This window comes from Calidris pugnax, unplaced genomic scaffold, assembly GCF_001431845.1.
Source record: "Calidris pugnax isolate Ruff unplaced genomic scaffold, ASM143184v1 scaffold188, whole genome shotgun sequence".
NCBI lineage: Eukaryota > Metazoa > Chordata > Aves > Charadriiformes > Scolopacidae > Calidris > Calidris pugnax.
Genome location: NW_015091257.1, coordinates 15539138 through 15553243, shown reverse-complemented (window position 1 = coordinate 15553243; position 14106 = coordinate 15539138). Strand labels below are relative to the sequence as shown.

At 36.4% G+C, this 14106-nt stretch overlaps 1 protein-coding gene across 1 annotated transcript in view; it reads right to left on the bottom strand.

Annotated features, from left to right (window-relative positions):
• The window catches only part of CNKSR2 (connector enhancer of kinase suppressor of Ras 2), a 183876-nt gene that overhangs the window by 146193 nt on the left and 23577 nt on the right, over positions 1 to 14106 (bottom strand). The window contains exon 4 of the mRNA XM_014960185.1: positions 13060 to 13147. Coding sequence (XP_014815671.1) covers positions 13060 to 13147 — 88 coding nt within the window. The remainder of the gene's footprint in view (positions 1 to 13059; positions 13148 to 14106) is intronic.

The following is a 14106-nucleotide window of genomic DNA, read 5'->3' as shown; positions in this document are numbered from 1 at the left end:
AGGGCATGTAACATTTTCAATCTGGATACATTTATGTTCTGCATGGTTTCTTATGAATCATTTTGCAAAAATAGTAGGAATGGTTTGCAACAGATATATTAAAAAAAAGTGCTTCTAAGAAGACATAATTATTTCACTGGTAATTGGAAGATTTTACTCTAAGTTCAAACATTCAACTTAAAGAGGATACTGTTTGAAAAGTCTCACTAGTAAGGGAAGAAGGACGCTGGCTTATTAAATGCCATAGACGTTTATTACAACCAAGAAACCAGTCAATAAGAAAGAAATGCTGCTACATCCTTGAAATGAAACTCTTCCACACAATCATGAAGGAAACTAAGAAATATGCTTATTTCTGACAAACCAAGAGCATATATATAAAAAAATAAAATATTTCTGAATCTACAAAAGACAGTAAAGCAAGTGGGAAACTTCTCAGGCATCCAATCTATGTAGAGGTGCTGGTGGCATCACCCTTAAATTCTCTCTTCAACACACAATTACCTACAAATCCAGGGTCTGGGAAGACAAATCGCTTAACAAGTTCATCACATAGTGGATAGCTGATTGTTGATGCTACATTTTTATATTCAGAGAACAATTAACAGTCCAGGAAACCATAAAAGACAGAAAAACTGGAGGATAGCAAATGCAATGCTTAGGTAAGAAAGCAATTTCAAAATAACCTTTTTCCATACATGAATGACATCCAAATAACCATAATTCAAGCACAAACTCAGGGAAATGCGCAGGAATGCAAAGATGCGTGCCAGCATAGCCCAGAGCAGCCCTGAAGTCTATGATTCAAAGAAATCTAGAAAAGGTCACCAAGCTGATCCCCGCATCACAGCCAGCTCATTTTAACTTCCTGCAGCCATCCCTAGAGATGAAGGCTGAGGCTGCTTCTGAATGATCCCAAGAGCAAAACCTACCTGTCACTTTCTTTCACAGTGAACAGTTTCTTGAACAGTTTCTTTCCCCTTAGTTTTTTTAAGTCACTCACTGCTTTGTGCTTTATCTTTAAGCAAGTGCTGAGGATAACTGTGCCCACCCTCTTCAAACACCCCTTAGGTAGAACGATAAGCTGAATGCTTATTACTGGGGCCTTTACCATTTACAATTATTGCTTTTTCATACCCATTTCATTTCAACTAGAAGAGCTTAGAACATTTAAGAACTATAAAAAGAGTCACTAACTATGCAATTAGAAATAAATTTGTACTCTTAATAGCATCCCACCCACAGCTGGAGAACATCTCTTCCTTCCACACCTAGACTACAAGCCCATATCTTACTCTTGATCTTCTCAAATATCTGTTTAACAACAGTATCAAAACATTGCAATTAAGGTAAGAATCAGATCATATCCAAGTTTAACATCAACTTTTTTCTACTTCAGAAAAGCAGGAACACACATAAAATCTGCAACCAAGCTTTACTCCTACACAAGCTAACAAATTGCTACTCACTTAGTGAAACAGTACTGTGATTACCCCTGAACTGAAATACAAAGATATAGCAAGGAGGAGGTGACATTTTACCTGTTTATTCCCTGAACTGCACACATATATTTACTGACAAACTATAACTAAAGCTAGGCCATATGATCTCAATCTAATCAACCAAACAAAACTTCAGCTGAAACAGCATAAGATTATATTCTAAATGCATATTCTTTTCTAAAAGATTAATAACCCAGGTGCCTAATAAAGCAACAAAAGCACTGAATTTCACTGAATTTTTAGAGGTGGAAGGGACCATAGAGATCATCTAGTCCAGCTCCCCTGCTAAAGCAGGACCACCCAGAGCTTGTCAGAGCATGTTACTCAGGACTGCATCCAGGCGGGATTATCCTTCCTGAAGATGTAGTCAAATATTGGCCATTAGCAGTTTCAGAATGGAAAATGGGACATTATCATCTGCAAAGAAAGAGCAATGAAAGGGGAATATGATAGAAAAACTTAATTACTAATACCAGATTTTCATGGTCAGTTTTTCCAGCTATGCCTCATGCATCAAAAATGGCAAAATGACCTTTGTGGATGCAGATGGAGTTAGGCTAAGATCCTAAAAAAAAGGAAAACATGAGATCCAAAACTAGACGAAAGAGAAAAAAAAATGCAGTAAGGAAGATAAGAAGAACAAGGACAAACCACAACAATGAGGAAGAGGGTTCTTCTGCACTTTCAATCCTGGTATAATTTTAAAACCTATTTTTAAGACTAGCAAGACCTATGCTACACCACAACTGAGAGGCACCACTTATATTTCTTCCAGAACTTCTGACCTTCATAACCACAACTTTGCATTATTTCTACAAAAATTATAAGTTTTATCTGCAAAGATCCTATTGTAATGCTAAAAATAATAGTTACTAAAGACACTTACATTAAACCCATTGAATTAGACAGCACAAACTGGTGACAATGCTGCAAAATATACACGCCTCACCCCACCCTGCCCCAGAACTTGCTAGAACAATTTACATATGAAACAACATATATAAAACACAAATATTTGTGGATTTTGTTTTTCAAAAGCTATATTTATGATGCTTTATTGTTCCATTTTGGTTTTTTCTCCCCTCAGTATTATTGCCTTTTTTTAAAACATTTTTCTTAGTATGTCACAGAAGTGGGGAATGGGGTCAACCAATTGCACCAGCACTTTTCTTGTTCTTTAGTCCTTTCCTTTGCACCCAAGCTGATTAAATCAACTCAAAATGTGATGCACTGAGATCTAGAAGACCATCCTACTGCTCATATATCCCACAGGGAAAAAATGTTCATAAAGTTCTCCAGTACTATAATTATGGGATAATATTCAGCAGAAAACACTTCTTTTTTTGCATACATATGATCTGGTTTACAAGTCCGAGTTGGCAACCTGTCAAATTACCTGTTGCAATTACCTGTCAAACACTTCTCCTCTCAGATTACTTGCAGGCTATAATCTTGAAACATACCACTATTATTACTAATACTACTATTATTATTCCTGGGTTTATTACATATTCTAGGCAGCTGCTGCACTGCACTCTTCTTGGTAGTCTTAAGTTCCCATCAAGCCCATTACTCAAGCCCATTACCATTTATTTATTCAGAATAAAGTTATGCTAGCTCAGAAAATAAAATATATACATAAAAATAGTTAAAGGATACAAAAAGGGAGATTACAGAAATAGGTTTATTAGTTCTTTCAGCAACATTTCAGCATTTCTAGTAATCCTTAGATCAGAGTGCTCAAGAGCATGGACTTCTTTCACTGCATTTTCTTGCTCAGCAGAATGCCTTAGTTGGTCATATATATTTAGTCATCCTAATTTATTTTTTCCTCCAAGGCAAGGAAATTTCCTAAGCAGAGCTGATACAGAAGCAAGTTACATGACTTGCAAGAACAAAAAACAAATGTCCTGATTCTCAAGTAATATGTTAGCCAAAAGATGTCCATTGTGAATTCATACAATAGTAGCATTGCTCAAAAGCAGGTTGTGGGGTGCTACAGAGGTGGAGTCAACTGGAGCAACTTGTGAAGAACAAAAGCTTGCCATGAGTGCATTTGTTCTCCAGGCAGCTTTCAAGTTGCTTCTGGTGGAGCATCTTCACTGTTTTTCATTTGTTTTCCTCTGCAGTTCAACTGAATTTACATGTGTGTGGTTGTGTATATTGCACTGTTTTTACCAGTATTTTGCTGATAAAATGTAGGCAAGGTTAGGAAAACAATTTTAAAAGTGGTAGTGAAATTGCTTGGGAAATGCATCTTTCATGAGCAATCCCACATATCTTCCATGTCTAGTTTTAAGAGGACCACAGCTAGGTTTTATGTACTGCTTAAAAACAGATGTCTGATAGAATTGCTGTCACCATTATTTTGAAGTCACGCAAAATGTTCTAAATTATGTAACTCCAGTTCTCTATTTGTAACAAAAATAATGAATTACATGATTGCTAAAAGAGGGTTCAGACTCTCATGCATTGCCAAACCTTTCACATAAAATCTTGTCTTAAGCAATGTAGCCATTGGTTGGAATTAAGCCAAGCCATCCTTTAAATCCCTTTACTTCTCAAATTGATTAAAACTGTAACTGAATCCTTTAATAGCAGTATATGCCAAGTGGATGGTCTGTCGGCCTTGCTACTTAGCAACAATAAAAAATAATTTAACTTGAGAATGCTCAGATTATAACTCCCAGTTACTTCAGCCTCAGCACTGCACCATCAAAAATAAGTTGTTCTAGCTTCAAGGAGCCCACCCTTGTGTAACCAGTGTAACCAGCTCCAGGGAATTTATGCCATTGGCTTTAAAAAGGCTCATTTGGTTTGAATTCTGCCCTATTCAGCTATGGCAAGAAATCCACGAGACTGGGGTTTCCTGAAGTCATCACTGAAAGTTCTCACAAAAGTTATCAACAACAATGACAACAAAGTCTAAAGCTTTGCCAAGACATGAAGAAGGCAGAAGTTCTATAGCTTTCATAGAATACCTTCATTTATTATTAGCCTTCATTTCTTTTCTTGGACTAAGACAGTAGTATATAATTTCCAAACAGGTACAAGGGTAAGGCAGGTTGAGTTAATTTAGCCTTTCACTGCTTAGAAAATACATGAAAAATATAACCAGTACAACTGATGGCAGGATTAAACAATGACAGCTTTGAAATAATAAACTTGATTGATATAACATAGGTTATGGCAAAATGCTGTGTTCTGTAAAGCATGACGATGAGATAACTGAACGATAGCACAGAACTGTTCAGACTGTGCTTTACAGGTGTTTTGGTAATTAATGGAATAATAAAATACAAATTGGCAGATATACAGCTCTGTTCAACTCCCTCCCCTCCAACCCCCCTTCACTAAAACAAGAAACAAAAAACTCTTAAATACCCCCAAAGCTACAGAAGCTGGCAAGCCAGTAATGCTCTCCTCTGGCAACAGGCAAAGAGTTAAGAACATGACACAGGCAGAGGTTTACTGCAGTGCTTTAACACATCTTAGATTTTGAGAGGTCTAGCAGGACTTCGGATACAAAAGGTGTGGGCCCTGGGGACACTGACAGTTACAAATGTTTGGAACAGACAGAGGGAAGAGGAAATACCTGTTTCCTGTCTCACCAGCTAAAATGCAATAGAAAGCTTCTCTTAAGCTATGCCGCAACCCACGGCTTGCATAGGTAATCCTTGGTTGCTGCCATACAAAATGAATTTTTAAAATTACACAGCCATAGTTAAAAACATATTATATTTCTACACCATAATTCTAAGTGAACCTCCCAAAAATATGTGCTTTCCCTGACTTTCTTCCCACTGAGCTGCTTCAAAAGAGTCTCCTATCATGGCTCTTCCTCTCTTTCTGTCTGCCAAAGTCCCAGGAAGCTCTATCCTCAACTCTCCCCTTTTCTGCAACCTCTTCCCTATTGCTCAGCAGCCTCCTAAAATCATGCTGCTTTAATTATCATCTCTGAGCGGATGAGTCACAGATCTCTCATCCCTTCTGTTCACATTCGCAGTTCAGAATCTCCTTCTGGATATTCGCCACCAGCCCTAACGCAGGATGCTGGAAAGCTGAAATCACGTTTCTCCCCAAACCCTCCCTGCTTCCCCCTTCTTTCCCCATCTCTGTCAACAGCTCCACCACCTTATGTCCCACAAGCTCACAACCTGGGTGCCATTTTCAACTCCACTTCCCACACAAATCCTGTCGATTTTCTTCCCACTGCCGTTCAGAAATATTTGCTTTCTTTCTCACTTATGCTACAATTATTCAATCCCTGCGGTTTCTTGCCACTGGGTCTACGGCATCCTCACTCACTTATTATTGCCTGCCCCTCCACACTGAAGCCAGGGCTTGTCTGTATCTGCAGCAACCCACTCTGTCCTCCCCCACCAGAAGCGTGCGTAAGAACCGACAGAGATGGGAGAAAACAGAACGGTGAGCACACGCCATTTAAGATACTAAGGGAAAAGGAAAAAAAAAATCTCTATTGTGAAAAATTTAATGCAAGCTATTAAATAAATGCTACGTAAAAGGTCATTTCCTATGCAACCTACACAAATGCTTCTAGAAGTCTAGAGCCTTTCTCTGAATATTTACCCTGCAGTTCTTTAAGTTCATAACCCTTGTGTACAAACTAATAGCAATTACCCAGCTTACTCAGTACAAAGAATTGCCTTAATTTTATTTAAACAATCTGCGTGGAGTGGCACCTATCACCATAGTAACAGAATACTTCATGTAAAAATTTAACACAACTTACATAAATCACCCACAGATCAAGCAACTACTGGGAAAAATTGCTCACTGGATTAAGAGAAATGCAACGTGTACACTAAGCTCTTTTCTTCTATCTTTCTGAAGTCATTTTCCATTTCCAATTATTTCTACCCTCCTTTCTGTAAAAGACATCATCTCACTTTCCTTTGGGATCTGGTCACATATTAGTTCTTAATTTGCATATAGAGAGTAAAGCTTCTTCCTGCTATGCCGTTTCTAAAATGATCTGGTATATCATTAGGTAAGAAACTATAGCAAGTATTTTAGCACTGACTAAAATTGCATTGATACTTGCTCATATATCCTGCTAGAATTTAAATGCTTATGTGGTCTAAATTGAATTTCAGCTCTTAGGGTGATTTCTCTAAGCAGCAACACTCTCAGCAGGTAAAAATAAAATCCACTGAAACTATCAGCAGATGAGAGGCTGGAAATGAGGCAAAAATGTTCCATGCAAAGGAGAAAAAACAAAGTCGAAACCCCCTTTTTTTTCACACCTCTAATTCAGAAAAATAAGTGTCATGTATTCAAACCCAAATCTTTTATTTCTGACACACAAAATAGAGTTTGTGGTATGATGTGCAGTTCTTAAGTTTTCAGTGTCACTTCCAAGACCATTCAGAGGTAAATCATGTCTTAATTTTTCACTTCTGCTTTTCTTCTAGTACTGTCGTGAAAAAGAATTCTGGTTTATACGACACAATTACAGCAAAATATTTTATGTTTCATATAGTGCTTAGGTGGTTATTCTGCCAACAGAGGAAATAAAATTAATCAGACTTGAGGAAAAGTAATGTTATTTAGGTAGATGGCATTTCAGGCTCAACTATGACTTGAATGTTTCATACCGAATCATCTGAAATTCTTGATGTGTTTTTAACAGGTTTAAGCAAACAAACACACACATACTTCACATTATATTCCTGAAATAAAGACTGACCCCACACTTTTTCATGCTCAAGGATTCTATTAGCTACCTAGCAACACATAGTTTCTGTAATTCACTACACTGAAGTGAAATCTTGCTTCGCTGCACCTGGTTACAGAGACTGTACTGTCTCTGGAAAGGGAAATCAGCTTCCAAAGTAAAAGAAATGCAGAGTTTCTGTCTTCACTTCTACTGATATGACCAACATAATGATTAAATATAGCATTTATGAAGATTTACTCAGGAAGGATGGCATATCCTCTGTTTCTATTCAAATAGAATCTGTGATGCCACTCAACATGCACTGACACCGTGCCCGCAACAATCAATCTACAAAGAAAAGGTTTTATTCAAAGGAAACATGAGATACTAAACCCCATTTCCCCCCTCTGTCTACACTTTACCTCAATTTCCACCAACTTTCTGCTACTTTCTGCTTCCATGGGTGCATGAATTCACTCAACAGTCCCTGACTCTTTCACCATCACCTTGAACCACTCAGGTTCCTTTTCTTGAAAAAATTTAACAGCTTCATTAGTTTACCAGCATGTGCCCCACCAAAAAGACTACTCTTTTTTCCACAAATTATTCCGCTTTGTGTTTCATTTTCCACCATGTTCAGAGGCTGTCAATCATTCATCTAGAAGAAAACCAACCAAACACAAAAACAAGCCAACACCAAAGCATTTTGGTTTAGGAACACTAACACTAAGCTTCTTATATACTCAACAATCTTTCAGCATTTTTTGGTTGTTTTTTTTGTCTTCTTCCATCCATGAGGAAAAGAAACTACTTTTTCTGCGAGTGGAAAAGAAAACAGCTAACAAATTCACAGGGCTTTAGAGGTGGGTTTTTATTAAAGCATGCAGTGGCTTCATAAGCTACTTTGGAAATGTCACATCACAGACTACACAAGTTTGGGGAAAAAAAAACCTCTTTATAGCATATATCTCAATGATAACTAATGAGGCATCAAATTATTTCTAGTAGTGGTTCATATCCCTACAGACTATTATTGATGTTTTAACCTTTGAGCTATTCCGTGCCTAATCCCATCTGAAAAAGGACTTCAAAACTTAGATCAAAAGACAACAATATATCTACATGTAAGCCATTTCAAGGGGGAAGAAGAGTATAATAAAATAGTAGAAATAAATCAGCAGAATCAGTAAGAGACATAAATGTTAAGCACCTTAGGCACTTTTCACATTATATTAAATTACATCTGAAATTTTCCATAAAAGTGTGCTATAGAGAAATAAGCTACTCTCCTATGAAAAAGAGAAAAAACATTGCTAAAGAGCATAAATTGAAACTACTTTGATATAGCTCCTTGTAAACAAAAAAGTTTCATACTTCCAACAATCCTTTAAATTCTATTTTACCTCATACATTATACACTGACTTCTAAATGTGAAGAAAACAGCTGCACAGGATGATACATATCCTGAAACCCCACTACTTCCGAGCACTGCTTTGTACCTTATGCAATAGAAAAATCTTGCATAAGAGCAGTAATTGAAGGATACAAGGTGAGTCTAAATTTCTCTCAGTGTTCCTTGTAGTGAGTTATAACACTCTCATGGGAATACCATTTGAATTCCATGTGCTACAGGCAGATAATAGCCGGGTATTGTTTTCAAGGGGGGCTTTTTTGTTCTTTTTTTAACTTTTCACCATATCTATTTAACTATCCACTTGTACACTTATCCCTCTACTTGTACACCTATCAGAAATGGGGCGTGTTGTATAAACAGTGTACTATGCTTATATATATTTTAAATTCCAAGAATGTGGCCTCCTCACCATGAAGTATTTTTATTGAACAACAAGGGGAGGGAGAGGATTATTACCACAGTAGGCTAACAATGTTTTTCCTGCAAGCATTTGATAGCAAAGTAGAGGTGGAAGGAATAATGTTGAAAATTTAAATAAAAAACTTTGAAATTTAATACATAGCTGTTTCCATCAAACACATTTTGCTCTGAAAACCCCAACAATCTGGAAGCACAAAGCAGCTTTAATGAGGAACCAATCAAACATTCCTACCATTAAACTGTTAAAGCCAGTTTATTAGCTAAAGATACCTGAGGTAATTAGCTACTTGGTACGACCTAAAATTCAAAATTTTTTGGCTATATTTAGTGAGTCCTTAAAGTCCTTACTAACTAGGACTTAAAGCAAGGAATTGTGATAGAAAAGATTATGAGAGATACTTTGTAACAATAGTACTGAGGACATTAATTATTCCTCTTTGTTCACATATTTGATATTGTCCTAACAAAATTAATAGAACCAATTTATATTATTGCATTCAGATTCTGTGTTGGGATGGGGGGCTAAGAAAGTAAATTCCTTTTTTATTCTTTAAACTGGAAAACAAGTCTGCACTTAGTTTCTCAGTGAGACATAATATTTGAAACATTCTTCACAAGTTATAGCCATTTGATTATAAAAAGCGCATTGTCATACAAAAATAGTGCATTACTCATAAAATAATTTGTGATCCCTTCCAATATCTTCTATCTGAAAGATAGCAATGACTAGAAGCCCAACAAAGATTACATCTCTAGCATGGGAAGCAAGTCTAGCAGGGCATGGAGTATAAGGACATTTGCTTTGTTTGAATCTCAAACACTTTTAAACAGGGAATAAGCTCCAAATCACTCAGCTAAGGCAATGCACAGGGCACTTCTGTATGTGCTCTATATTAGGGCTTTTAGCTCAAAATCCCTCTGTCATCCAAAATCTGAGTTTACATCTGAACAGTGCTGACAGATGTCAGAAGTATCTTCTGTGACAACAGCACAAGCCAGATCCACGTGACTGTTTTCCATCTCCACCCCTGTTACATAGAATTGCTTCCACCTCATAGTCTCTCTTCAAAGAGGTGTTTAGGCAGAGAAGTAATTGCAGTGGAGCTTTTATAAAGGAGTATTTACAGGCCTACAGCTATACTTCTGCCGGAGCATCTTGCTAAGTAAATCCCACAAGACATTAAAGCTGTGAGATAAACATCAGTGGTTTTAAAACTAAATAAACACAGCAAATCATTGTGAAAGCTGATTAAGGAAAGTAAAAAACATGTGACGAGTGCTACTAATGATCACAATTAAACAGCACTAATAAGAACTCCAGTGTTCAGCAGTAAAATTTTCTTTACACGTCTGATAACTTAAAAAGTCAATATAAAATTAGGCTTTTCAGATATTCCCAAGATTTCCAGGTTTTTAATTCTAAAGAAGAAAGTTTCTTTAGTGAAACACTAATGGGTTCCTGAGAAATAAGAGCATTGAGAATGATAATAAAAGTTACCTACAGATTGCCTAAGAAAGCAATAAAACTTCTGTTCCTTAAAGTTATCATTGTAGCTACTGCTACCTTTCTAAAATAAAACAAGCACACTTAAAAGAACCAGTTCCTGGCACCCTCTGACGCTGAACATTCCAACTAAGTCAATAGCAAGACTTTCATGAATGCCATAAAAACAAGGAGTCACTCATGTTCTTCCTCATATGCGTTTATGACTGGAACAATTCTGCCAACATAAGCCTAAATTTATGAATGACCCAAAAGAGAAAAAAAGCACAATCCAAAAGAATCTCTCTCTCTCACACACACACACACCCCCAGCCTGTACACCCATATCCCTTTAACACCTATCTTGTACCATCAAGAAAGAAGAGGACTTTTTTACTTATTGCAGTGCAGATGAAGCACAGCCTCCGATTCCTACGGGGAGGCAGATACATGTAGGAGAGAAAGGCAGATAGTGCAAGGGAATGGTAGCAAAAAAATCACAATAGTCTCATAGATTTGTTTGTTATTTAAATTCTTTTTTTTTTTTTCCCTCCAGTGTTCTGCTGCGAGGGAAGAGTTGATTATAAAATTGAAACAAGAACGCAAGTCCCGAATTAAATAAGCCATCAGCAAGGAGGATGGTATTAAGAGTGAAAACCTGCAGGAAGTGCCTATGAAACAATATCCTAAAGTCCTAAGGGGGAAAAATAAAAATCCCTAAGCCAAAATAAAAAGCTGCGTAGAAGCAGATGATTAGTGCGAATGTAAAGCAGGTTACAATAATAACTTGCAGTACTCTGAGGGACCTGCTTCCACTGGCAAATATCCACAGCACCCTGGTCTGTTGGTTGGGTTCTGGCATTGTGCAACACACGTAGAAAATGAAATTATTAAAACAAAGTATGCACCATTCTGCATTTTATTCCAAAGTGTCTCTCTGAGTAGGTATTATTGCTCCAACTTTTCTAAGTATTTAAAGGTTAAAGCACAGACACTGAATAGATTTTCTTAGACTTCATACGTGTAAGAGAGAGCTGTAATTTTGTCATTTTTTTCTTCATTATCCATTTAGCACTGATTGGGCAGGGGGGGGATGGGGCAGGGAAGGGAACAGATCAAACAACACTTAATTCTACGAAGAAACATTTACTTACAATTAGCCTCAAAACATGCAAAACAATTCAAGCAAGCCAGCTTAATTTTATCTTTTTTTACATCCACCTTGACTAAAGAATAATTTCTGGTTAATAAATCTGAATGATAGATGTAACAACCCAAAAAAAACAGTTTTCAGTCCTACTGGTACTGAGTTACTAAGGTGAATACTGGAGTTCTGTTTTTAAATTGTATGAATGTCTTAAAATAAATTAAAAAATAAGGAAAGGGTATAAGAAAATGCACAGACTGTATTTTTTTTTAAAATAAACCATTAAACTTTATAAAAAAGTGTTGTTAGCCATTGTTACAAGAACAATTCTAACATTGCCTTCCATAGGTCTTTCACAAATTATAAAATTATATATATCAAATTATAAATTACTGTAAGTTAGTGAAGTACTATAAAGTACTTCTCATACAAAAGAAAATGGATTCTGAGAGAAAAAACACCTGATAAGGTGATACTGAAACATTCCATTTACAGCCTTAAAAAAGCACAATGAGAATTTTCAGTGTATTCAGTGGTCTTACAAAAGAAAAGCTCAGCAAAGACATTTTGAAATGCTACATTGGAATGCATTTGTTTTAAGTAGAGATCAAACCACATGTGTTTGGGACTAGTAATGGAATTTTTCATTATCATTCTTCTGACTACAGCCCAATTCAATTTCAGAGCATGCTTAAATTTAGGCACATAAATGCTCCTTTTGACTTCAAAGTATGGATTCATGTACTGAACTGCTTCCTGATTGGGGAATTATATCAGTTTTGGGAAAGATAAAACTGCTGTTCTCCAAAGGTATTAAATAGTAACATTTGCTCTCATTCACACTGAAAAAATATACATAGAGAAATATTTACCTACACCATAGCAAATTAGCGGTGTCATGGATAGAGATTAATTTGTAAGAAAATGAACTGATATTGAGCTAATTCTGAGGAAGTACTGTAGTGTTTGATATTCTATCCACTTTCTCACTAATAGTAGACACATGAAAATGGATCAGGTGGCTCTTCCCCTCAACTAGAAAACTAGACAGTGATGCACAGCAACTTCTGTGGATTTCCTGAAGGTAGGACGTACAAAAATATATTGACAATATTCTAGCCTCACGGGGTCATATATCATCTTAACAGGTGTCTAAATGACATGAACTGTATGAAAAAGCAGATGACCAAAGTCCAATACATACAGATTTTTTGAACCAGACAATTAATTACAAATTAAAGACAAAATATAAAACCAGGACACAGAATTTTTATAAAGGCTTTACCTAGTACTAACATACTCTTATTTCTGTTAGACAATGATACAGACAGAGTAATACAAAATTGTGTGAAAAAGGTAATGGCCATTTACAATTTAGGAAAAAATAAATTGCTAAGCCGATGTTCTCATACCTGTTGTACTATTGTTGTTAGTTCCAGGCAGAGCTGTATGACGTTATTTCTTGTTACTGAGTAATCTGTGACAGCAGCAAAAGGTGATCTAAAAAAAAAAAAAAAAAGATGAAAAAAAATGTTGAATAGCACTACCATATATCCACTTGCTTCACTGGTGCACAATGAACTTAATACACATTGTTTCTAGAGATATTAAAATCACACAGAATATCTAAAAATGTACTACTAAAATTGTAATATACAGGATACATATCCATCGAAAATGGTCATCTCTCCTTGGTTTTGCAGTTTTAAAGTTCCTCTTTAAGAAATTCTATTTATAAAAGCATTATTTCTCACAGCTTTCCAGTTTATTTCTGGACTGCTTTTACTCCTCCAGAAAAAGCCCACCTTGCCTTCTGCATTTGTTTGCGAATAGCCTCATAAAGGCAACTAGAGGCAGCCCTTCCACCTGTGATATGAATGGTGTCCAGATGTGAATAAGACCAGAAAAGCATTTGGCTGATTCACTGAGATTCTTGGGACCTGATCTAATATCTGGTAAAAGTACTGGAGGGACTCAGAAGTAGTAAAATCTTTATTCAAAGCTGAGAATAACATTTAGAGCCAGAGATACATTAACGCTCAGAAGCAGCTGCAAAGGCTAAACTGGAGGCACAACCTAACATCCCCACACTGTGCTACAATCAGAAGCGTTTAGTGAAATGAAAAGTGTAATCCAGCACTTATAGATATCACCTACATGTATCCCATACCTTAAAATTTCATGTAAGAATGTTTAAAATGCTTGCCTACCTAGAAGCTTGCTTTCTTTCTAGAGGCAATGCTAAAAAGTATTTGGTTGGTGAGGCTGGCAGTCCGATTCCTGAACTACAGGTCTGTGTTAAACTAAAAACTCAACTTGGCCTATTTTCTCTATTCAAGAAGTAACCAAACACTAGGCAAGACTGGTATTTTCCCTGAAAGGAGTCAAGATTTTTGCTTCTGATGAAGTAAATTGCAAATGACGTTTTTACGGGCATTATTACCATCACAAAGATGGCA